This window comes from Melozone crissalis, unplaced genomic scaffold (assembly GCF_028551555.1).
Source record: "Melozone crissalis strain CALT ecotype California unplaced genomic scaffold, PUWL_Pcris_2 ptg000013l_1, whole genome shotgun sequence".
Lineage (NCBI taxonomy): Eukaryota > Metazoa > Chordata > Aves > Passeriformes > Passerellidae > Melozone > Melozone crissalis.
In genome coordinates, this window is record NW_026535791.1 from 16,260,191 (window position 1) to 16,286,796 (window position 26,606).

General features: G+C 39.8%; 1 protein-coding gene across 5 annotated transcripts in view; it reads left to right on the top strand.

Annotated features, from left to right (window-relative positions):
* ELF1 (E74 like ETS transcription factor 1) overlaps nt 1-26,606 on the top strand; it is an 87,173-nt gene that overhangs the window by 35,626 nt on the left and 24,941 nt on the right. For all 5 annotated transcript variants that reach the window (XM_054271790.1, XM_054271792.1, XM_054271793.1 and 2 more), the window contains exons 2-3: nt 13,703-14,012; nt 22,196-22,370. In XM_054271790.1, coding sequence (XP_054127765.1) covers nt 13,941-14,012; nt 22,196-22,370 — 247 coding nt within the window. In that variant the 5' untranslated portion in view covers nt 13,703-13,940. The remainder of the gene's footprint in view (nt 1-13,702; nt 14,013-22,195; nt 22,371-26,606) is intronic.

Below are 26,606 nucleotides of genomic sequence, written 5' to 3' on the forward strand. Positions count from 1 at the left end.
AAAGCTAACTTTTAATTATGTCTTGAGTGAATGTTCTCCACTACAACTGTGTAAGCTGTCTCTCACCTTGAGGAGGTTTTAAAGGCATGATTTTAGATATTCTCTGCTTGGTTCTTTAACTAAGATTTTTTTTTTCTGCAGACATTTAAATTAATTGAGTCTGTAACATTTTATGTCCTGGATAGATGTTCAGTACAGCAGAAACCTCTGTACTCTTCATACTGTTTATGCAGCTTCTCCAATTCAGTCAGCCTTTAGTACCTCATTGATTTTACCCAGCAGCAGGTTTTGGGGAAGGGCAGTATTGAACAAATAGGTGAAGGGCATTGTTTTTAAAAAGGCATTTGGTTCTGGACCCTTACTGTGCAGGATTAAGGAGCAAAGACACCATCATACTCCAAGTCCAGGGACTGGTGGATGAAAAGCTGAATGTGACCCAACAACGTGAGCTTGCAGCCCCAAAAGCCAGTTGCATCCTGGGCTGCATCAAAAGCAGTGTGGCCAGCAGGGTGAGGGGTGTGATTCTGCCCCTCTGCTCTGCTTGTCTGGGAGCCCACGTTGTGTGATTCTGTGAAAACAGCACAGTTCAGTGAATTTCTGACTTGGAACCTGAAAGGTAATGATTACCTTTTGAAAAGCTGGCTGAAATGAGACAAACATGTGTGAGAGTGAAATAAGAACAGTGTAGAAGCATTTGCCTCTCAAAATGTTATTCTTAAAGCACAACAAGTGAGTAATGCTGAAGATGCTTGTAGGGAGAAAGAGGGAGAGATGATGACCAAGTCTGGAGATAAAAAGCTCAAACCTGCAGCTTCTCTGCAGGGATGAAGGAGTCATCTCTGCAAAGTTTAGAGACAAGTGAATTGTGTTGCTTTTTTCCACATACAGTGGAGAGATACTCAGTGTGTCTACACTGAGATTATTGGTATAACCTGCACATAGAACTCTTTGTGCTATGTGCTCCACACCCATAAGTAGTTGGCTGTCTAGTAACAAGGTGGTTTGTGTACCAAACAAGTTACAGCAAGAGCCTAAGGTCTGGGTTTTGTTGGTTTGGTTTTTTTTTCCTTTGTTTTGTTTTATGAAGTCCCTCTGGCTATGTAATACTCACATTTTCTAACCAAGACCATGTCCCTCCCTCCATGTCTCAGTGCTGTGTTTGTGTCGGTACTTTGTTAAAGTTGTATCCAATCTCAAGTGCAGTTTTAAGCTAATATTTTGAAAGTATTCCTTGAGTTCAGCGCAAACTGGTCAGCAGGTGACTTTGCTCCCTTTCCTGCATGGTGCATATCTTACCTATTGTTTTTTACTTGGGCATATCTGGAGTATTTTGTTCCTTTTTGTCTTTCTCTTTGGTGAGCTGTGACACTGGTACAAATTTCCCATGCAGAAAGCACGTCCCAGCTCAGAGCTGTGACTCATGCTGAGGGAAAATACAGAGTTACAGCCAAAACTAGCCTTTACCCTTCTACCTGTGAATTGAAAAGCTTATGTCCCTCAATCTATAATTTTCAATAAATTTCAAATATTTTTTGTTTGGCTTAAGATGACATGTGAGTTGCAGCCACAGTGATCTGTAAATTATGATACACTGGAAATCAGAAGATTTTACCTCAGAAAGGTGTAACAAATCTCTTGTCTCTGGAGACTCTCTTAAAGAGGTGGTTTGTTTTGGTCTTGGTTAAGAGACCAAGTCTACCCTGGCCTACATAAATGCTGTCTGAGCTACCGTAAAAAATCTGTTTAAGCCAAAAATTAGGTTGAATGTTCTTGTGCTAAAAAACTCCCGACAATTATATTAGAAAGGACAAACAGTGAAAAAGACTACGAGACTTGGTGGTTAGTGGGAGGGAGTTCAGAAGTCTGACTGAGGGCTCTGACTTCCCTGTGTGCAGCTGTTCCTTATCAGTCTGCCTGATTGTAGCTATGGTTTGGTACTTTGCACCTCTTCTTAAATTACCTTTCATTGCCATTTCTACAGACTTTTGAACTAAGTAATTCTGCTTGTGAAATGATAGGAGGTGTTGTCGCCTTTTCTTGGGTTGGGCATTTTTTGTTGCTTTTTGGGGTTTTTTGAATCTATACAAAAGCTCAGTGCAAGTATCAGCTTTGTGATTTTGACAGTAGGAGATGTGCATTAATTTTTCCAAGAGATATGCTGATGGAGATTTGTCTCTTCCATCCCAACATCATGAGTGAATCCCTGCCTGTGTTAGGAATAGTATTGGACTCTCCAAACCCTTAAAACCGAAAAATTCAGACTACTTGCCTTAGTTTACTCATCAAACTATTTTAGAAAAAACTTCTGAAAATAAGTAATCTCAATTGTTGTGACCGAATGGGTGACAAAATGGACCTTTGGGGATGTTTAGAGAAGGTGTATGTTGGGGCACTGTATATGTGCTCTGACTGGTCACAGATTGTAGAAAACAGGTGACTTCTTGCCTGGTGCAAAAGTTCTCACCCATTAATTCCTGTGGTATAACCATTGGAAATGTGTGACTGAGTACTTAATTTCTTATATTTATGGGTAAAGGTGAATGAGGATCTTTGTGGCAAATAGATTAAAAAGCTTCAGGCATGGTTTGCAAAAACATGTTTTAACAGATGAGCTTTACAAATGAGACTGAAATGTGTATCTATATTTTACTCGCATGTCATTGTTAACCACAGTGCTAGCTTAAATATAAATAAAAGTGTTCTTGTAAATGAGTAGAATCTCTCGAAGACCAAAATGCTTGTCTAGTGCTGAGTTAGAGCAGCTTACAGATAAGTATTCGTTGCAGTGCTTTGTGGTATGGGCTGTACTGTTTCTCATTACAAGCCCTCTTAGCCATTATTTTTTTTTTGCTTTGCCTTGACTGTGTCTGTGATTTTTATCTAAAGGAGTAAAAGTTACTTAAGTAAAGATTTAAGTTAAAGCAGTATGTGATTAAAGTTCTTCTTGTGTGTTTCATCTCTGCTCTCTTGAGCTAGCTTGCTTGTAAGAGTGTAATGGTCTATCACCCTGTATTCTCAGCTTTAACAAAATGCACCACTGGTCCCAAGAAGGAGGATGCCTGAACAACTCTGGATGAGTTGTAAGAATATACATATTCATTTGTTAAAACTCTGTTTAAGTCCAAGATGCACAATGAGTGTGTAGGAAAGCTAAGATACCTGTGATACAAGAACACAAAATACTTTGTGTAGTCCCTCTGAAGCACTACCACTGCAGCTGCTGGCCATGGGATGGCCATGCACCTTGTGTAAAGAGGGAAATCGCTGCTCCTTTTGTTTCAGCATTGCAGGAAATTGTAATTTGTAAATTGTATTCTGTGAGAATAGGGTTAGCAGGACAACTTCCAGAAAGGGGAGTTGGGCTAAAAGCCATCAGGGAGATGGTGGAACAGCCATGCCCGGGGCAGCACCATGTCCTGGCTGGGCAGAAGGAAGCCAGTGTTGCTGGGAGAGCCATGGGCTGGAAACACCTTCTCCTTGTGCCATTCCAATTATGTGCTGAGAGCACACCTGCCTGCCCCTGCTCCAGCAGCAGGGTCTGAGGGGAGGCAGGGAATCAGTGTAATTACATGATCTTGAACCTGGAATGGGGATTGGGGCTTCTCAGACCTGCTGAGATAAACCACAAGTGCTTCCAGGCCAGGGCTCTTGTTGGAGGTGGGGTCTGCAGGTGCAGGTTTGTTCTTGGGGGCATCTTGGAGCCTCTGTTCTTGGTGGAGCCTGTCTGTGTTCCACAGTTCCACAAATGAAATCTCACTCCATCGTGTAAACTGTGAGGTAAGAAGGAAAAAGGACTCCTCTGCTGCAAATGTTTTGTAGGTGATACAGTCTAACTCAGAATAAATGTTTCTCCTGTTGGTAGAAAGGGTTAAGCATTGAGGGCAGCAGGTATAGGCAGACTTAGGTATGTGATATATTCGACTGTTTTGCAAGGTGCTATAAATGTTGGCTCCCTGTAATCTGATACCAGGGTAGGACAGGCTAACCTAATGGAGGAAAATAGACAGCAATGTAAAAGAACTGGAAATTCAAGTCTAGCTGACTAATACCAGCCTGCTCCAGAGGCTTTTGACTGTTCATTTTGCTGACAGCTGACAGCAAATGAGAGGCAAACATGGCCTAATCTGCTCTGTATCCTTACAGCTTTTTTAAAGACACTGCAAAGGTAAGACCCCTTATATTTCTCAAACTGGCGCTTTCCGAATGCGGCCTTGAACATAAATATCAGTGACAAGAACAAAGTACCAAACTGAGGCTTGAAGTCCAGGTCTGTCTGTGAGTTTGGGAAAGGGGAGGCCTCAGCGGGTTCTGTGTGGATTAGTGTGTGCCCCTTTCTAGCTGGTGCACGTCCATTAAATTCAGATTTCTGAAACTGCTCAAGTACTCAAACATAGAAATGCAAATCACACAGTACTTCTATGGCTATGCCAGAGAGTAATTTTGAACTTATTAAAGTATTTTGTTTGTGGTACTTGACAGTCCAGTTAGAAGAGTTTTTAAAAAAATTATTTGCAAAACGAAATCCACAGAATGCTAAAAATCTGTTTTGCAGAAGTTGTAATGGGGTTTTTACTGAGCTGGGTCCTGTAGCAACTTTTGCAGAACACTGAATAAGTCCTGTGGGAATTTAACTCCCTGATCTAGATTTACTGATGCTTGGCTGGAAGAGGTTGCCTGGAGTAAGAAACTTTTAACTTGAACTTGATCTCTGCTGGCCTCTTTTTTTTGTTTTCTTTTTTCATATATATATATATATATATAAATATATATATATATATTGCTCATTTATAGTGAAGCTAAAAAAAAAGTTATTGTTTTTGGCCATCAGTTTTTCTTTGGTAAACTTGACTTTTACCTGCAGGTGATTTAAAAATAATGACTGTGGTACTAATTTATAGGCAAAATGTTTTTTAGGGAACGATTGACAGTTTTTTGTCAGTATTGGGTACAGACTAGCAACTGGTAATTTGTGAAGTTTGGCACCCTTCCAAAGCAATTATATTTAGTTTCTCTGATCTTTCTTCCTCCCACTGCCACTACTTCATTTTCCTGTGTGTATGTGTTAATCAAAAGAGCAAGATCTTGCAGGGTCAAAGAGTTCTTCCCCCCTCCACCCCTCTTTTACAGGTTTCCTCATATCCTGTTTTAGCTGTGTTGGAGCTCAGCCCTTCAGCTCTTTCTGAAAGATGCAAGGGAACTTTCCCTTAGAAATCACTGAAATTTGACTTATATGCAGCTCTGTTGTTATAGATGCTTGTAGGCTTGTGGTCTTAATGCTCCATAAAAGGTGCTATTAAATGCAAGAAACCATTTAAAGGTGCTTTTTAAAACATTTATTTTGTGTCACTGGAATAATTCATTTGGTTTGCAAAAATTTTGGGACCCAATTTTGGATTTCATCAATTTACTGTTTTCTTGGTATCTTTTTTTAAAACAGCATTTTGAGGTTTTGTGCAGTGTGAAAAATAGGAAGATATATTTGATACTAATGTTACTTATTAATGCTGGTAATTTGGTTATCTTATTACAAGACATAAAACCAGTCTGCTCCCTGCAAATTTACTATTGGATAAAATAGCATATACTAATTGTTATAGGAGAGGAAGTAATGAGAGACCTTTTGTTTTCCTTTCTCTCCATAATTAGTATCACTTACCACTTGGTGAGCTAGACTAGGTGGACACTTGCAGTGTCATATCCAACTTCTAGTCAATTTATTCTGGTTTTGTAATGTTTAATATATTACTCTTTTTCTGATGGAAAAAAATGTAAATCCAAAAGTGTGCAGTTAACAGGAATAAATGACAGCAAAATCCTACATTTAGATACACATGATTGCAATCTGCATTACTGAAGGTTTGTCTTGTGTTAAGACAGCTCTTTTCCATTGTTTAAAAAGAAATCCTTATGTAATGGGGCTGGTGGGTCTGATTACATTGAGCTGTTTTAAAAACATTTTACAATTTTCCTAAGCTTTTGACTTCTGTTGTGTCTGTAGCAAGGAGTTTGAGCAAGTACATCTAGGCTGATGCATTTTTAATTGCTTTTCTTTCATTCTTTCAAAACTAGTTGCCTTGTTGACTTAATTGAATGTCTCCCTGGGAAATATAATCACCTGATTTTCTCCTTTCTCTACCAATAGTGATGAATTACTACAAAAGGCAGAATCAAGGGGCAGACCACGTTAGTGACTGCCAAGAGTTTTGGACCAGCAAACCACACTTCCCAGCCTCTGCATTTACTGGACATTAGTGTGTTTGTGTACCATTTTGCAGCAGCAAGAGGAGAAGCAGGTCTTTGCTATGAATGTTATGTTTTCAGCTGCTCCTTGGATCCATATTACATTACTGCAAAAGGCCATGCTTTCAGAAACGTTCCCCATAACAAAACCTGATGGTTTTGTTAGGATAAGAGACCTTTAGATAGTCCTACAGAGAATTCTTAGAAAGATGGGCAGTCATGCTGTCAATTGCCAGGGAACTCAGTGTGGTGGTGTGCTTGTGGCCAGCATTTTTCAGGTGGTGAAGGCCTGGCTGACACTCCCTCTCCTTTTTGACAATGCCTATGCACAGATATTAGCTTTCCAAGACCAAGATGTTCATACTGAGGTGTTGGTGCTGCTCCATTCCCTGGCTGGTAGACAGACTCTGGAATTCTTTCAGGCCTGGCAAACTGTGTGCTGTCCCCATGCTCTGTCTGGGGGACACTGTCCTTTTAGATGTCCATTTTGGGGGTGGGGGGGATGCAGTTCATCTTGTTTGGCTTTCAGTGAGTGAGGAGAAGATCAAACTGTATTATTTCCCAGCGGCACTGGGGTGTTGATGAGCAGCAGTGGGTGGAGGTGATGAACTGGAAGCAGAGAAGGAGGACTTTTGTGTATCCCATTGTTGTGTAGAGATGTGGGGGTTTTTTAATCTTTGGTAGGCAAAACAGCTGCACCAGAAGTTAAAAGTCAAGGCAGTAGAAGGGCACACCTTTCATAGACATGCTTTGGTGCATGTGTGCTGCACGTGCACATGGATGTAAGGTGTGTTCATGCAACTGCAGCTGCTGTGTGTGCCTGGGTCTGTGTGTCCTGCAGGCAGGTAGAGTAGGGGCTGTGCAGTGAAGCAACGTTATGTGGCTTTTATCTAACTGTAGTTGAAATAAGAGATTTATCTGTGACCTGAGGCTTCAGTAACCCAAATTCAATCTGAAAAGTTTCAAAGCTCTATGAGTAGCCAGGTGATGGCTAACCACTTCTAAAAATTTACCCTGCTCTTCTCTTTTTGGTGTCTAATGTGCTGAAAGTTGGGCAGCTGCAAAATGGTGTTTGAATCCACTAAACAGTTTTGATTGGAACGGACGGAGAGCTAGGGGCTGGCAGGCAAGGAGGAAAAGAGATCCAATCTCTCACATGATTTGGAGAGGAGTGGTGGAGTGGAGTTGTCCCATCGTGGGGGATAGGTCATGTCCCATCTCCTTAACCTCTTCTTATACTATGCAGTCCATTTATGAAAATGCAAAATTCAGTTATTTTCGTGTTGGGGGAATGGGGAAGTGGATCAGACCCTCTATACCCTCTGGAGTGTCCTTGCTCCCTGCTTTAGGTCAGCTAACTTTTCCTGTAGAGTTGGTTCTACTTTGCTAGAGCAACGTAGAGGGGTGACTAAAACCCGACCTGGCGTTTCCTTGCCTGATCAAATTAGGGAGGTTTGCTCTTTACAAATGCTCAAGTACTTTTGTTTTTGGAGCTCAGGAGCTTCAGTAGAAAAGCCTGTCTCACCTCAGTATCTTTTAGGTCGCTCTTTAGGCCTGGCCTGTTGGTGGTAGGCTGATCTTTTGTTGCTGCAGCATAAATCAATTACTTAGAGTGCTTTACATCTACACACCTACACTGATTTGAGGCTGCCTTGACACATTGAGCGTGCTGGTGGGAGAGGATACAGAAGAAAAAAAAAAGCCTCAACCATGCTTTAATTTTTTTCAGCTTTCCCAGCAGTGCTCTGCCAGGTTGCTGGGTTTGTATACAACTGTGTTACATAAATGTGCTGAATAAAAGGGACTTAAAAAAATCTGAGGGAGCATGGGAGATTGGAAGAAAAGAGTTTTCAGGGGTGGGGGAGTCCGTACACAGTGGTGGAGCCATTACTGTTAGTAGTCTGGAAAGGAATCTGGCCTTAAATTAAAATATTAAGGCTAAAAGAGATAGTTACAAAAAAGAGCTCAAAATGTGAAATTTTTTTGTGATGGCAAAGAGCTTGTTGCTTGTGTTTGTTGTTTTTTTTCTCTTTGGAGTAAACATCTGGTTTTGTGTCAAGTGGGTTCATTTAATTTCTTTGATATTGACTGGCTTTTGTGTCAGTTTTGGGGTTTTATACTTGTTTATATTTAACAGATAAGCCCTCTTACTCTCTGTCCTCCTTGCTGTATATGCACTGAGAGCCTGTGGTTTCCAGACGGGCTGCAAAACAGGGATTTATTGATACTGATGATTTCTTTGTCCTTAATGAAAGCTCAGCAAAGGTCGCTCTGTTGGCTTTTATTATGTCAGCTGCCCTTTGCACAGTTTGCCCTAGGCAGCATGGATGCTCTCAGAAGACTTGAGTCTGTTCTTTATGTTGCTTCTTTCCTTCCTCAGTTCTACCCTCTTAACCATGTTGTTTTTCTATCTCTTTTAATTTGTGTGAGCAGTAGAAAGACTGAGGCTTCAGAAACTTTTTGTGCCAAGTGACATATATTAATTTGTTCTTCTTGTCATTTCATCATTGCAGATGCCCTGGGTCTAAGCACATGTTTCAAGTCCCTTGTCCTGTGCAAACTTGTGATATTAATGGATAGTAAAAATTAGTCCTTAAAGAATGCCACAGAATACTAAACTGTTAACATTTATGCTTGGTGTGGACTGTATGTAAAGATCATTGTTGGTCTGGGATTTCTGCATTAAGAGAATTACAATATTATTCAGCTTTGCCCTCCTTTTTAAGAAAACCTGACTCTATGATGGTACTTGTTGACTCTTCAGAAGGTGAACTGACTCTGGGTTGAACTATCCTTAACCTCCGCTGATAGAATGGAGTTGAAATTTGAGTGAAATGGTGTGGTTACCATCCATGTGTTTGACCTCACCTGAGATGGTTCTCGGTCCTTCTGTTCAGATTTCTGTAATCTTCCCTTTCCTCTCAATCCCCTCTTTTCTCTGTATCCATGATGGGTGGGTGGGGGGGGCTTTTCAGCTTTACATTTCTGTTAAGTCACAACTTTGACATTTCTAGGCTAGTGCTAATGCTACAGACTGTCTTAGGAAATCAATGGGAAAGTCCAATCTCAAGTGATTTATCCCTGTGTTGAATGAGTGGAATTGTTTCGTCAGTAACTCAGAATTCAGATCTGCACTTGAATCTTAAAGCACTAAGCTGGTTCTTGATTTAAATGTATGAATGATCTTATTAATTTCATGAGAAAGGCAGTGCAGGATGATTACAGTAATCCTTAGTAACCCTAAATGGGACTGGATCCAGTAGCTTCCTGGAGGCGTCTTTCAGCTATCTGGGATGCTCTCAGTAACAAGATTTGAGTCTTCTAAGCTCATAGCTGACCTTTAGCAAATTTTTGGGTTTCTGCCTGCTACTTTGATGCCTGCTACGCCTGCTGCAGTGTGGTGCCATTGTCTTATTTTGGTGTTCTGCATCACAGTGCTTGAATGATAAGGTAGTGGCTCATTTTATCAGGATTTGAAGGAGAGTTTGTGGATTCCAGCATGGAGCCTAGTTGCAATATTGCAGCTTCACCATTGGGACCAAAAGCATTGGTTCTGGAGGTATTTCTTAGAAGCTTTGTTGAAGTGGCTCAGTTAGTCCTCAGCGGGCTACGACTAACTGGAAGGCATAAATGGTAAAGAGTGGTGGGGGGAAAGTTATGATGTCTAGCTGATGTTTAGGACAGAATCCTACAGTGCATCTTCTGGGATTCCAGAGTAGCATGTACTAAAGCTTAGATTGACTGAATGTGCTTTTTGACAGACTGATTTAGGAGCTTGTTCCTAGATGTTGAAATCGGTGGGCGAGGGAGCTTCCAGGGGTATTGAAATAATTTGAGTTCTGTTTCAAGGATTAACCAAAATAAAGATGTTTGTTTATATTATTGTGTTTTAATGCTGCTTTTTATAATATATTTGTACAACAATTAGTAAAAATGAAAGCAAAACCTTACTTCCTCCTGAACTAAGTAGTAGTTCTGAAAATTTGATGTAAATTTTATGATAATATATATTGGGTTCCCTTTCTCCTAGGATTATTTGTATGTAGTCAAGCTTACTGTGCATGTGAATAGAATTTACACTTTTTATACTGTTTGCAAATAACTTATTTTCTACTTGCAGATGTATGTAAAATCAGGCAGAGGATAAGTGGCATTACATAACAAAAACAATAGTTGTGTTTATGTTAGCCTATAGACAGCAGGACCCTGTGATAGTTGGAATAATGAAAGCACAGTTTATAAAAATAGATGTGAAGGAAAATATAGCTGGTTTAGAATTCTGCTGGGTTCTGTGAAAAGCTGCTCTTGTTTTCTGTATGGCAGAGAAAGTAATATGGAGTAAAGGAAAACACTTTTGCATTATTCTGCTGTGCTGTTGTTGCCCAATAGATCATTTGCTATTACTATACACTGAACAAAAGTAATGAAAAATATCCTGCAAACAGTAATAGTCTGAGTCCCTAACTTTTATAAAGTTAGATGTAAAAGCTCGCTAAAGCTTGTTCATTCACTTGTCTTTGGATTTGGTACTAATGTTGTGGTAGATGTTTCTTTTGTAAAAAGAATGTATCACTTGTCTTTATTTATAGAGCCCTTGGTGGTTTTTGGGTTGGGGTGTAGGGGAGGAGGAACAGTCTCACATCACTGCATCACCATAGTGCAGAACTCATAAAGCAGCTTTTGACTGACCATTCCTACAGTGGCATCAGATGATTACTTTCATGTTAGCATAGTGTGACTGGTTTAAGCATTGTTTGTGTGGATTAAATGCAATATGCTGCTGCAGTTGCTTAAATGATATTAAATCAGGATAATTAGTTTTGTATTGAGAGTTTTGTTGTTTCTTTTTTAAAATAAAAAGTAAGGAAATATTTCTTTATGGCTTTTAGTAAGTTTACTGCCACAGCTTTTGTATCTTATGCATTTAGTGTACATTTTGGTATTGTAGTATCTACTGTAAAATATTAATGTTTTACAGAATAATGAATAACCTGGCACTAATGGAAGGAAATGTCAGCTCCCAGTGCACGTGGGAAGCTGTTAAATTTTTTAGGGTAGCTTGACCTCCAGTTTTTCTTATATTTAAGACCTTACTGGGTAACCTGTGTCTCCAACATGTCCTTTATCCCGATTTTACATTGGCTGTATTAACTGTTATTGACCGTAAAAAGTTACTGGATCTAAAGAACTTGTAGCCTTTGTTCATCCTTGTGGCTTCAGTCAGTGTAGTGGCTGTGATTATAAACCCTTGCAGTATTCTGACTCTGAGCAATTAGTTTAACCTCTGTTTAAACAGAAGTTTAAATTTGGACAACTGAGGAGGTTCTTGTATTTCCCTGTTTGCTTTGTGATCCTTTACAGTGAAGTTGCTCTTCAGTGATTAGAGGGTGTGAGTTAAAATATTATTTCATCTTGTTGGACAGTTACAATTTATTCCTAAGCAGGAACCAAAATAGAAGTTGTACTTCTATTACTTTATGTAAAGTTTAGTCAATGTAAATTTCCATAACTGTCTTCTCTTCTGAAAAAGTTGATGTATCCCTGTTGGCACAGATTGACCCACTTGAATCAGTGTCTGTAGGCAATATTAAACTATATATTATATAGTTATATACTTAATTTTCAGGCTGATATACAGGATGATAGGAGTGTAGGATGGGCCAAGTTGTGCTTACTCCCACTATGCCGGCAATGTGTGTCTACTCCCTAATGGCATCTTCCAAAAGGCAAGGCCAAATAATTAAGTTTTGGGAAGTCACCCAGGATTATATGGTTGCATGTAATGCTTTCAGTGCCATAACTCTGCCAAAGTATGGAGAAAGCCTCGTTAACTATTCAAGTCAACCACTAAAGTGCAAGCGCTGAGGTTGAAATGGTTCCTACAGCACTTCCTTCTCTGTTCCTGCATGCAACTCTCATTAAAGCAAATATTCTGTTGTTAAGGTTGTGGCTGCTCTTACAAACCTTTGAACAGCTAATTAGAGCACACTTTGGAAGTTGGGGAGGTTCTCCTGTTTGCATAATTTTGGGTTTCCTGATTTCTTAGATGGGTAGGATCTAGTGACTTAAATGCCTAAATGCTCTGCCATCACTACTTAGGAATTTGGGAATACCACAGCCTATATAGGAAAAGCAGCTGTTACATTTCCTAGAGTGAGGGAGTACAAGTCTCTGACATGATCCTCCCTAATTAAATTGCTTGGCAGTGGGGAGAGGAAGATGATCTTCATTTTTTTGAGTTTGAGCCTACTGCAAAAACAAGGCAAAGTTAAACCTCCTGTACAAAGGCACATGCTAATCATCACCAAAGGCACTGATGTGGATTCTCCTGTGGGTCTCACTCTGGATGGGTGCATCTTAGACCTCTGCCCCTTATTCTTTTGTCACAGCAACTCTTAATCGAAGGCAGTCTAAAGAATTTTGCTCAAAACACTAGGAACCGCACATTTTTCTTCTTTTAAAATATATAGATTAAAATTCCTAGGCACCAACACACTCCTTAGGTTCCTAATTTTAGATACCTCTTCCCGTTATTATTTGAAATGGTGGATTTTTAAATTAATGTCTGGGTCACCTGAGTTGCATACGAAGAGTTCTTCTTGCGCTCGCCTCTTTCCGCAGAGGTGGTGCAGCAGCCTCTTGGTCAGCTCACCCTAACTGAGTTTACCTTTGGCACAGATGAGTAAGTAACAGCCTGGGAGCTGTGGGCAGGCATCCTTTCACCAAAGCTGTTTATGTTCAGTAGTTGGGGATTTTTTTTCTTTGTACTGTGCAGTTTTTTTGACAGTTGTAATTTGCTGTGACGTGGTCAGCGCTGTTTCCTTCCGGCTGCTTGAGAGCCTATGGTAGAGATAAGGGTACGTTCACAGTGCATTTTTAACATGAAGCTGAAGATCTGCTTCATGTAGGAACGTGGGCACTCTCTGGATTGTACAAAGAGTTTATTTATTGGTTTCATCATTTTAACACGGGGATTCAAGATCCAGAACTTTTTACTTGCAAAACAACAACTTTGTTAAATTTGAACTGTATGTGAAGAAGAAATGTGATATACTTGGGATATCCTACAGCTGAATAGGTCTGTCTGAGTTTTGTATGTTCGCTTTGAATAAACTTTGAAGATGAGAGGTTCTAATGAATGTGAAAACTTCATATCTGAATCAAATGAAAATATGAATTTTCTCTTTGTTAACTTTTGTAACATTTCCTTAGATTCATGCTTTTAATATGAAACACTTTGAAACTGATGTCGTATTTCCTGAAACAGTTCTGTTTCAGGTAATGAAAGTTCTCATACATTAATCAGTAAAAGTAATACCTTTGGAGACACAAAAGTATCTGACTTGCTTGGATGTAGATAGAACAGTTTTAATACGTAGAAAGCTTTATTGCCACTGCTACAAATTCACATCGCTAAAGTAACAGTTTTTTAATGATAATTTTTTTATTTTTCCCTCCACAGTGGTAAAGGCTATCGAGGCGGGAAGAACAACTCAGGAAAGGATTTGCCTTGGTTTGTTTTGCTTTGAGAAGAGAAGAACCCAGGAACACTGATGATCTAAGAAACACAAACATTGATACTTGATCCATTTTGTGAACCTGCCTTTCTGCCCAGCTGGACCTCAGTGAAGCTCTCTGTTCTTTCACATTCAAGAACATTTTTCTTTGTATGTGGAGCTGAAACCTGGGAATGCGTTATTATGGCAGCAGTTGTACAGCAGAATGAGCTTGTGTTTGAATTTGCCAGCAACGTCATGGAGGATGAGCAGCAGGTATGGGATGGTGTAAGAAACCATATTTGTACAAGTTGGTGTTAGGAGTATTATGAAACACGAGGAAAAAATGTGGTGTAAAACACAAAAAGGAAACATTGAGGTCATTATTGTTGCAGCAGATCTTTGTGCTGTTTCAAAAGCTTCCTGTTGCTTCCCGTAACTTGCATACACAGAACAGAAATTGGCTGAAATGTTATAACCTGTGCAGTATTGCAGAGACATCTTCCTCCAAAAATATTTTTCCTGTTTTGCTGATTTGTGCCAGTCGAATCGATGCATATGTGATATAGAATTCTCAAAATGATGGTATTTTATAGTAGTTTCAACTTCTCTAGTGTACTAGGATAAAATTCTGAGTAGAAGTAGTGGTCACCCTGCAGATGACTGGAAGGAGCAGTACATACCTGCTCACTGTTATTTACAGATTGGTTTCTAAATTGTGTTGCTGCATGAGGCTTATTCAGAAATAAGCTTGAAAGTAATTTGCATTGGTTTCTTTTACACTACAGGGAAAATATGTCTGTTTCTACCTACGCAGACTCTCAGTTAGGTGGTGATTATTTAAACCACATCCTGTGAGTCCTGAAGCTTCAGTGTAGGATTCCTATTGTAAAAATAATGCAGGTTCTCTATAGCTGGTGGTTAATATTAGAGCTTGCATTTATTAACAAGAAATGAGGTGTCAGAGCCTTTTTAAAAGGCTAAGTGCCATGACAAACTGTTCCTTTTTTGTTAATGTAAAAAACATTTATTCTCCTCTCTTAAAAAAATACCCTGCTTTTGGTTTTATGATCTTGTCTATGGTTTTCTGTGTGGCCTAATATCTGGCTGGGTCACTGGTCTGTTTCTGCTGTCAGAGTCATGCGATCATTTCAATGAACTGAGTGTTGTCTGTCTAAAGTGCTAACTCAGTTTTGGGTGGAATTAGTAATGTAACTTCCTTCCCTGTATTTTTCCAGAGCTTGTGGTAGCCTGGGGATTTAGATATGGGAATTGCACAAGCATAGTCAAAAATGAGCCTTACTTATTACCTCTGCTCGTTGTTCATTGCTGGCTTTAGAAGCCAATAGGAAATGGGAGAATTGAGGTAGGGAGCGATACTTCAGTGTGGTTCCTGGGAGGGGTAGTGTTTCGTTTAACCATGCATTCTGCTTTTTCTGCTTTCTTGCAATTTCTTCAGATGCTCACTTGAGAAACTTTAAAAATACTAAGGAGTGCTCAACAGGACAGTAAAACCTGTCTAAACAGAGCTTTCTCCAGCTTCAGAACAAACTCAACCTTGATGTTTATCTCATAACCCCACTAAATTCTGCTCTGGATGAAGTCTAAGCAAAGATGCTCTGTAGCATACCTTAAAGGTGGTGAAATCAAAGATATGAAAGGCTGGAGATAGAGGGTGCATAGCAGGAAGTCCATTGCTCCAGTCAGATGTAAGGTTCTTTTAAATTACTGGGTTCACTGAGTTCAGATATCAAAGATGCAAGTAGCCATCTTGCTGGCTGCCTGAAGGTAAATTTTAAATGCCCAGTTGTAGAAAAGAACTCCTGCACAGGTGAAGACCTGGGAAGTTGAAACAATGTTTCCTTTGGCTGAGAGCTTGTAGTACCTTGTCCCCAAAAGACTGCTTCTTGCTTATACTTGGTTGATCTGTTTCTTACTACACAGGAGCTATTGCTACTCCTGAAGTTTCTTAGTTCTTAGATTAGTTGTATTTTGGGATGGACAACAGAATTTGTGTACTTTGCAAAAGTGTTAGCTCTGTAAGTGCTCTGTGTTGAGCAAAAGTCTTTTTTTGGATCTTCATTGTATACAAATTATGTCATTTAACTTATCTTTTGATAGTTATTTTTGCAATGCCCCCACAAGCTGGAGTTTTAACAACTTTGGTACTTTTCTTCCTGTCAAAGCTTTGCCTGGAGCTCTCTTGTGCCAAGAGTTCTTGGGACATGGGACAGCTGTGGGGAGAGGTTCAGGGTCTAAGTGGCAACTATGCTCAGTATTTTAGGGAAGTCATAATTCATGGCTATTTTGCCTTTTTTTTTTTTTTTTTTTTTTAAGTCTTGGTTAAACAACCATAAATTATAAACAGTTTGCAAATGTAAGCATTCAGTGGCAGATGCCAGTGGGAGGGTCTCAGTCACATGGACCCGTGTGAACGGGAAGGACTTGCTCTTATCAGCTTTATTTTTTGTAGTTTAAAAAGAATGCTTTTTAAATTTTTCATTATACTTGGAGGTTTCATTTATCACATAGTAGATCTGTGGTGAGGAAGAAATGAAGTGAAAATATCCTTATAATTTTCAGAAGGGAACAAGGGGCTTGGGCTAAGGCTACTGATAACCTCTCTGGCTTCTGCTACATGTCAGAGATCTGGTTAAAATAGAGAGCTTACTCTTTTTTTTCCTCTCTTTTCTGTGCTTTTGTTTTGTTTGTTGGGTTATTTTGTTATTGTTGTGAGACAGAGGGAGATGGCACAAACAAAACTGGGGAGGAGTTCCTGCAGGCTTTGGCTGAGTCAACGCCACTGCCTAAACCTGCTTCTTTTTCTATCTGTAGCTTCTTCTCTCAATGCCTTTTTATTTAGTCCTTTGTGAACTTTTTGATCAGGACATTCTTAATTTAAAAAGCTGAATAAAAGCAGGCATAGTGGCTGGATCCATAGTAGGAAGCTTTAAATGGTGTCAGGGAGAAGTTGAATCATTACGGCCATTAATTTGCTAACATGGTTCCCAGCATGACTGCTCTATGTTGGGCTGGGCTCTCTCAGGTGGCTCTGATGCTTCTAGTAACCTGTGCCTGAAGGCCCCTTCTGTGCCTCTGGCATTTGTTTCTCTCCTGCTTTCTTCTGATAAAGAGGGGTCTGAGACCTTAGGTTGAGCCATGACTTCTGCACCATCATCTCATGCCTACCTTTGCTCTTCCATGTTCCTTGATATCTCCAGGGGCTTTTCAGAAAGATTAAGCCACCTGGTCAAGGTGAACGTCTACTTTTTTTGGCTGTTTCTAGCTCCAGCAGAAGGTTCCTTCCCTTTACCCATTTGCAGTTTTATGAAGACTTTAAGGAAAATATGAAATCTGTAATGAGGTTGTCTTCCCAGAAACATGAGCATCGTGTGTCTGCCTGCAGCATCCTCTGTGCAACTTGGTCCCTTCTCAGATGCTGGCAGTGGAACACCTTTAAAGCTGAGAAGCTACCTCTGCCTCTGCACAGGGACTGTCAGCAAAGGAAAACTTCAAAAGCTGTTTTCTAGTCACTAAGGTCACTTCCCCTAGTTCTGTTTAGGATTTTGGGGTGTTTTATTTGTTCTTTTGGCGGGGAGATTGTTTGTTTGGACCATCTGTATTGCGAGTCTGAATGTTGTTGTTTGGTTAAAAAGACAGTTGTTTTTACGCTGAGGTTGCTTTCTCCATTTTTTTTCCCCACGTAGCTTTTCCCTTCTACTATCTATTGCATGTATTTCATCCCACCCATCACTCACTGACACAGAATTTATTCCACACCAGTTAAAAGCTAGTCACCTTATTCCTGGGACAAGTTGTCATCCTTAAAGACTTGCAGTATGAGAAGACAGTACCTCCAAAGCAGAAGAAATCCCCTTCCATTTTTTCCATTTCCATGGCCCGGATGGTGTTTTGATCTTCTGTCAGTTGGTGACAGTTGATGAGACAATTTTCAGAGAAAAAGAGAAACACCTTGTCAGCATGTCAAATGCACTAAAAAAATTAGAGAGTAGAAAGAAAGATTGCTGCCTTTAGCCCTCGGAGGAGGACGGGGTTCAGTTTTCAGGGGATTATGGAATGTAACCAGTGCTTTCAGGGACCTGCTCATGGGACTTTTTGTGAACTTCATCTGTATGAAGTTTGCATTCCTTTGAATTGGTAAAAGTCCATCTATGGGGATTTGGTAGCTAAGATTTGGGAAGATTTTAGCAGTAGCTCAATTGCTTTATGTGTCCAGCAGACATGGGAAATGGGTTGAAGCCAAGTCAAAGCTTTGCTGGAGCTAGGGTGTCATATTTTACCTATATTTTGTATGAGAAACATGAAGTAGAAGAAGTAGGAGAAATTTAAAAATACACAAATTCTTCTACTATGGATCTCTGTACTGATTTTTTGAAAATCATTGCTGACATTTTAATTTGGGACTTAAAAAAATAAATTGGGATAGTTTGCACTCTCTCTTTTTGCTAGGGCATACAGAAGCATGTTTGTATTAGAAATAAATTATTTTGCAACCTTGCTATTAGAGGGGTAATTTGATTTGTGTTAATTGAATCACTACCTTGTAGTTCTTAATTTAATGTTTTCCCTGTGTGTAGTTCTCATTGCACACTAGATTCAAAGGGAGCCATAGTAAAAAAGGGCTCTTTTGCAGTTCCAAATGTGTACAGTTATTTTTCTGTCTTAGAAAACAACAAAGCTAGAGGAAGGTTTAGATTGGCTCCCAACTGGGATTCAGATGTTTTCAGTGAAATCAAGAACATTACCTCACAATAGTCATGTGTACATCTGTATACATTAGTATTAGCTTTTAAAACTGAATGAATGACTTGTTAATGAAATCATAACCAATTGCAAATACTGTATAAAAAAGCAATGGCCACTTCCACAAAAATGCATTTCAAATTAAATTGGTTTGCAGTTGTGTTGAGAATGCTTTTCTTAATAGGAGTATATTAAAATTTTCACAACCATGGCAGGAAGGAAAGTCCATACATCGTATCACTGTAGGGACTGAGTTGGAAGCAGTTATAACAACAGTTTTAAAATAATAGAGCACAAGAAGTGACATTTACTCTGATTCTTCCAGTTCAAAACTGTGATCAAGTTAAAGAAAAGCACATTTAAAGTGTCTTACCACGAGTGAATGCTTTTCTGTTCATCTCCAGCCTTTTGGAAGCATAGCTGTGTCAGCAGCTTCCTTGGTAGTCTGGCACCAAGTTCAGGTGAAGAGGTATTGCCCTGGGGGTTTCTCTGCCTGCAGACAGACATAGCAACCATATCAGAGTGTTGTGTGTATATGATTGTTTCTAGATATGGCCAAAACCAGTTTAATCTGGCAGAGCAGTTCAGCTCTGATCATAGGATCAAACCAAGTACTTCGGAACTGCGTGAAGCAGCACAGTTCAGTACCACAGGAAACATTCTGGTCAGTAGAGAAGCATATTTTAGAAACATGTGGATGTTTGGGCTTTTGTAACTAGGTTTCATAGCAAAGTGAAGAGGGTGTAATATAAACAGGGCTTTGAAAAACTGATCTGAAGACATGTGACAATCAGTTGATTTTATCTGTTTTGTTTATTATTCTGAAACATTTTCCTACAACTCATCTTCTCAGAGGCCAGGCCAGGGGTGTGAGCATCAGTCATTAGAGAAGGACAGAGCTGAACCAAAGTGATTTTCATCTCCAGCAGAAGCTGATGTAAGGCTTATCTCGAGCACAGGCAGATCGGTGTGTGGCTGCAGACACTGCGGCTCTTGAGGCGGTGCAGGGCGGAAGGGGCGAGGAGCGCGCCTCGCTGCGCAGACGTGGTGGGCAGGAGGAAGCTGGCCACTTGCTGAGGAGAGTGTGGGACACAGCTGCCTACACCAGAAACAAGCACCTCAATGCCTCCACCATTTCATAGTCAATGCAGGTGTTTTTAGGGCATGGCATCCTATCATAGCACAGGAGCCTAAAACTGGGCAGGGAAATTGTGCCTAGAAATGCCATTCCTGTTTGTTGGCTAGGAAGGAAACTTGGGGTTCTTAGCTCATGTCCAAGTGCCTGCACCACAGCTGTCTGTAACTTAAATCCCAAAAATTATGTATCATGGCATATTACTGAAACTGGGGTATTTAAACTATTTGCAGAGCATAACTGTATCTCAGGAATGAGGCTGTAATGGACCATCTATCTTGTAGCTTATGGAATGTATTGTTGAAAATAAAACTTTTCTTTAATGCGTGCAGTTTTTTATTTTTCTTCTCTCTTAACAGTGCTTTATCCTTATTTGTTGATGTTGCTTTTACTTAATCAAATCTATTTGTTTATTCTTGCCTGTAAGCAAATAGGATGTTAGGGTCAATAAACAAATAGGATGCAAAATGTGAACATGATTTTTTCTGAAGAACAGTAGGGACCTTTTGACTATCAATGATTTCTGATTTCTCAGCTCCAGTATGATGCAGCATTGGTTAGAGGTGCCTACAAAGGTGTGGGGTAACAGCTGTCCTGTTGCATGACTTGATATGCACCTGTCATCTGGTGATAAGATTGCACAAGAGGGCTTTAACTGGTCTGCACTTTGTTCATTTTTATTGATCTTCTATCATATTGCTCCCTTTTGAAACATGTTTCATAGAATAGGTCATTATTTGGTGGATCTTTTTTTAAAATTTTGGTTTTGTTGACTTTTTTTTTTTAGGGGACTGTCCATGATAGAAGTCCATTAAACCATTAAAACACTATTTTTGGTTTTTAGTTCTTTTTTTCCTGATTGCCCTTTACCACAGTTTTTGCTGAGACATGGTTTACAAAACACAGAGCAATTTTAAGTGGTAATTACTGCCTTTTAAAACTTGTAATTGCACTTTCTACGTTCAGTACTTATGGTCCAGACTCTTCCCTAGGGGAGGCTAGCTCCCATAGCTGCTGTCTGGGTTGAGCAGATAGCTCTGATACCATTTTCTGTCTGTGATGGTGTGTGCAGTGGCAGGAGTGAGAGATGAGTAATTCTTAAACAGGAATTAAACAAGGACATAATCATACGCTTGATTTTTTTCCCTTGAGTTTTTAACTGGTGTGGTTAAAAAAACTACTTGATCTTCCTTCCAATACCCAAAGGGAACCTACAGGGAAGATTGAGACTATCTACAAGCACATATGGTGACAGTACAGGTGGGAATGACTTCAAACTTACAAGATGGTAGTTTTAGATTAGATATTGAGAAAAAGTTCTTTACTGTGAAGGTGGAAGGGTAGTGGAACAAGTTGCCCAGAAAAGTTGCGGATTCCCATCCCTGGAAGTGTTTAAGGCTAGGCTCATGGAACTTTGAGCAATCTGATATAGTGGAAGGTGTCTCTGTCCATGGCAGAGGGATTGGAGCTAGATGATTTTAAAGTTTCTTCTAACCCAGGCCATTCTATGATTCCACGATAAATACATATCTGTGCTCTTCTGTGGAGGGTGAGACCAAATGTACATATATTGGTTTTCTCAGAAATATGTTTTAGCCACTTTTTAGGTTTTTTTCTTGTTGTTAAGCTCAACACATTCATAATGTGTTTTATTTTAGTAGTCAGGGAACCTTAGAGTTACACTAGACTTCCTTTGAACCTGTTCTGCTATCAATCTGCTATAACTTTCTTCCTGCAAAGCACATTTTAAAATACTCACTTTGAAAAATACGGTGTCTGTGGTAGATGTTTTTTGCTGAAAACCTCTTCCTGTTGAGCAGTTGCCTTTTCAGAGACTGTGTTACTTGTTATTATTGCTAGTCAGTTTGATTTCTGTTTCCCAGCTGCATCTTTTCCTCTGTATCTGATGTAAAATGACTATCAAGACCAAAGGATGATGTCTAAATGCCGACTTTGGAAGGAGAATGGCGAGAGGGTGTGGTGTGAGCAAGATCAAATTACTAAAGCCATAAGAATTAGAGAGGGAATGTATTACAGCACTTACATCAACATGTTACACCCCTTCCTTCTGTAACAAGTGTCCCCTAAAATGGTGATTTTCAAATAATGTCTCATAGGGAATTTGTTGCCTGTGAGTGCTTTGTCCAGTCCTCACAGCCACAGGACTCCTTCACTCTCAGCAAAAGGTGAAGGTGTTTGCAGCAAGTTGCTCACCCAGTATTATTGCCAGCAAAGTTTAGCACTTACTGTGCTGTGCCACTCCTCTGTATTGTCAGCTTTAATGCTGCAAAACTCTGTCATGCAAGTCTGGTGTTATGTACTGAAGTACAGTCAGTACAGTCTGTACAGTAGGTACTACAGAAATATTCAGCCTCTGGCTCCTGGTGGGAGCTTTCAGGTGCTTTGCTTTCAGGTGCTAAAAACCATCTTTAGTATTCCTTCCTGACAGTTTGATATCCAGGTGGTTTAGAACAGATCTGTTGAAATATTAGTCATTAAGTGGCTAGAGTGGAGGCAGTCTAACTAATATTTTGGTTTTTTTTTTTCCTCCACCCCCTAGCTTGGTGATCCATCTATTTTCCCTGCTGTCATCGTGGAGCATGTTCCTAGCGCAGAACTCCTACATAACTACTCTGGCTTAACCTGCGTGGATGAACCTAGTGACATGATCACTGAGAACTCTCTGGATGTTGCAGAAGAGCAAATCATAGAAGATGATGATATCACCCTCACAGGTTGGCAATGAAACCACCTCTGTGCTACTCTGCACTCTCTTGATGCAAAGACTTCTCTGTGTCTTTGTATCAAGATGGCTGTGACTAGTGAAGGAAGAAAGTTAAATGACAAAAAGCAGCAGGGAGCAAAATGAATAGTGGTATTGAATGCTGTTAATTCTATACAAGACAGAGAAAATGGCATTAATATTGTTAGCAGGTGGCTTGCAATCCCGGGTGCACTCTTCCCAATGGTAAAGAGTTTTATCCATCAACAATGGATGCTCAGAGAACCAAGAAGGTTTTTCTTTGTTCTTCGTAGGTGTTGTTTGCTTTTAATTAACATGTGATACATTCCTAAGTAAACACATATAGCAGCAAGTAGGAATATGCAGCTTGAGTAGATGCTGCTTTTAGCTTTCCGAGGGTATACAGTTATAAATTAAGATGTGCATGCTAGCATGGCTTACTGGTGTAAGTATACTCAGCATACTCTGAGTAACTCTAGTAATGATTCACACCTGAAATACAGGGGTTTTTTTTGTAAATTCTATTAGAAAAGATAGCCCTAAAGAACAACCAATTCTCAAGAAGAAAGCTCAAAAATCTGTCACATTTTTTAAAAACAACCCCTCACTGAGTGTATATAAAAAATCTCAAAGGTGGAGTAGATGCTTTGCAGAGAGAAGTTTTCTTTCAGCCACTAGCACCACACCTGGACTGTCGCCAGGGATGGAGACAGCTTGCTGGTTTCACTCATACTTTTGACATTATTTCCAAAGACATGCTCTGATACAATCTTTTACTACCAAAAGCAAAACAAGAACTCAACATTAACTTGACATGAGGAACAGTTCACAGAGTAAATTGACATGAGCTGTTCTCAGTATTTTTTTCATAGCAGTGAATTATCTGTGAACAGACTGTGACCATACAAATAAATTAGGTTATTATTCAAGAAGGTTTTTGATACTCAAACAGTATTTTATGTTGAGACTTCTTGCCAACTTGCTGTTCATATTAATTTTTCACACTACAGCTGGCATTTTCCCAATGTGTTACTTAAGCACCACTTAATGCATCTGTGTGCATTTCATAGCATCATTTTTGTGAATCCATATTCACTGTAATATATCATGTGTGAATTTTTACATGCATGAGTAATTGTGAAACTCCACTTTTGTGAATGCCCTTGTTAACCTTCTTTTTCTTTTTCTTTTTTTTTTTTTGGTTGTTGTTGCTGGTCATTTGAGAAGGGTTTTCAAATTGCTGCCAGAAACTGAAAATATTTAATCCTTGTAACCGATGGTGTCCAAGGGTTTCTGGGATACTTTGGAGTCAGACAAGTACAGTATTGTTCCCATTATACATTATAGTTCAAGAAATCTGGTTTTCTTTAAAGGCAAAGTCCTTAGAAATTGAGAGCTGCCACTTTGCAGAGATGATTGCTGTGAAGGAGATGATAACCAATTATCAGTTTCACAGTCTCCATCTTGTGCATGCTGTGGATTTCCTTAGAAGGGAAAGGGGATCAATGCAGGACCAGCACTGTGGCTGGAAAGCTCCTGCTCAGGACAAGGCAGGCAACGCTGGTAGCTCAGGCCCTGGTCTCTGGCAGGAAGCTATCCAGCCTGACTGCAGTGGGGCAGAATTTGGGGCCCAGGGGTGTGAAGGCACCCCACAGGAGAGGAGAAGACACTGGGGAGGGAGGCCCCTGTTACCTCCCTGCCCACTCTGGACAAGCACTGGCTGTAGCCACAGCTGCCCAGTTGAACTGCAAGACTGCAGTGTGGGAGACCCTGGTTCAAGTATAGCTTGCTTTAGGCTGCCTCTGAAATGGGGCTAATCATAGCTCAATTTTCCCGCCTACTCTGTTTTTCAGCTGCTTTTTTTCTTTTCTCCCTTCTTTGAAGTTTCCTTCTTGATTTTGTTTGCTCTCAACAGTGAAATGTGTTGTTTTGCTCTTTGAAGTTAGTATCACTCTTTTCAGTCGCTTCCACGTTATGCCTTTGAGAGAGGATCAGACATCATAAAGACTGTGCTAATTCCACATTAAAATATTTATGACTGAAGTTCACAGCAAAACAAAACTGAAGCCACCATAATTTATGACTAAACATTACTGAGTGATGACTGCTTAATATGAAGGATTTAGGTTTTTTAAAGTTACTTGTTTTTCAGTACTATTTTGTGACTGCCATCCACTGTGCTTCTCTTTTCTCCTGGATCAACAGAAATTAGCAGTAGGCCTCATGAAACTGAAGCAATCAGTTTTTAGGGATCTATCTGCAGAGTAGTGGGCGCTGATAGGTTTTTTCATCTATAGCATGTAGCTTCAGCCCTTCAATAGCACAGCTATCACCTGTTGGTAATTGACCTGTCATATAAATTATAACCTGGAGAAAACTTAAGAACAGAATCTGTTGTACATGAAGCCCTACTGAGACATGGACAGCAATCAGCTTTTTAGCTATATTAATGCTCATGCTGTAATTTGTTTTTAATGAATAGGCAGACGTGCCTTATCACTCTCATCTTTAAAAGCACTTTTCCCTGAAAGAACTGCAATGGTAATTTTATGGTCAGTTTGTTGCCAGTCTTATGGGTTTTTAAATGATTAACTGTCGTGTAGTAAAGAGTCATTATCAAAATTAATTGGAACATTTGGCTTTGAATGAAGTTTTATCTCTAAAGGGAATATTGAAATATTTTTTCTCTGAAAAATACAGGGGATAATATTTTTGTGCAGAAGAACTCCAGGCCAACTTGTCAGAATGTACAATTGCTATACTTTGTATCTTATTAATGTGGCTACTTATGGATATAAGGTGCACAGGAAGGAGGAACTAATCGGATTATGTAGTTCCTGAAAACATTTTTTTTAAATTCTTGTTATAATTTTTTTAAACTTTGTCATGTTTGGTGAGTTTTTTTATTGAAAACCACAGTTAATCAAGGTCTGCCATTTTATGGTTCACCTGTTCTGGCATTGTCTTCATGGGATCAGGGAAGTGGCTGCACTGGGACAGTTTTGAGGGGAGGGGATGAGAGAGCAGGGACAGAAAATTTGCATTTAGATGTCCTGTGACGTGGTCTGAATAGGGAGCATGGAAGTGTGCATTTTCATAGATCAATAATGGTGCTTAATAACCAGTTCATTTTGAAGTCTGGTACCACTGGCCTAGTACATTTTGTGAAGCTCTAGCAGTCCTGCACAAACACAGCTTCTTTGGTGGTCATTTCTGCTGTTACAAAGAAATACACAGGAGTAGTTAGCTGGAAACTGAACTTCATAGTGTTAATCTGTGAGGATTGTGAGTTGATGAGATGCCAGTTGCAACAAAACAGGTTTTGGTTTCAGTTACTTTGTAAAGAAATTATTCACAGCTGCCTGTAGCTCTAGTAAAACCAGAGGGCTTTTTATATACCTCCTCAAAGAGATAATTTTCTTTACAAATTGTAAGGCCTTATTTAAAAAAGAAAATGGTGATTTGCAGGTCTCCTGAAATACCTGTGTTTTTAAACGCAGTTTTCCAGTGTCAGATAACAATCAGCTAAGAGTGGATACTAAAAAGTGCTTAAATTTAACAGCCAGCTATTCTGCAAAAGGGGAGTCTGTCCATGTCTAATGGCTCTCTTTCTTCTTTAAACAACTTTAGGTGTCTTCTGACATTATTTTGAGGTTCTGCAGCCCCTGTTTTCGTCTCTAGTAAAACCAGCAGTGAATTTAAAGACAGCTGTGACTAGCACAGCCTTTATCTCAGCCTGGACAAGGACTTGTGTTGCCCCCTCTCCAGAGCTCCCAGTCACCAGAGAAGCAAAGGGAGTGGGATAGAATTGCCCAAAGTGGTGTAAAAATTTCAAAAAAGACACTAGACAGGAGTAATGAAAGCAGGACTTTGAACTGAGGTGGGGAACTTCCAACATGAGGCATCATTTCAGAGCAGAACACTGTTTGGGCAAGCCCTGTGCTAACGCTGATTCATAGGGAGCCTGGATTCACAATAACTGGGCAGAAATTGGCATGTAGATACAAAGGCTTAAGTTTGTGGCTTGCTCAGATAAACAAAAACTTGTAGGGTACCCTGGGAAAAAACTGAAGATATTTTTAGGTGTGCTTTTCCCCCTCCCTTCTCTTTTTCGCCCTTTTTCCTCTCCCCTTTTCCTTATTTTCTCACCTATTTTTGCTTCCGTGCCTCTTTTTCCCCTTTTCATTTTTGTCTTCCAATGTTTTCTTCTCCCTCTCCCTTTTTTCTT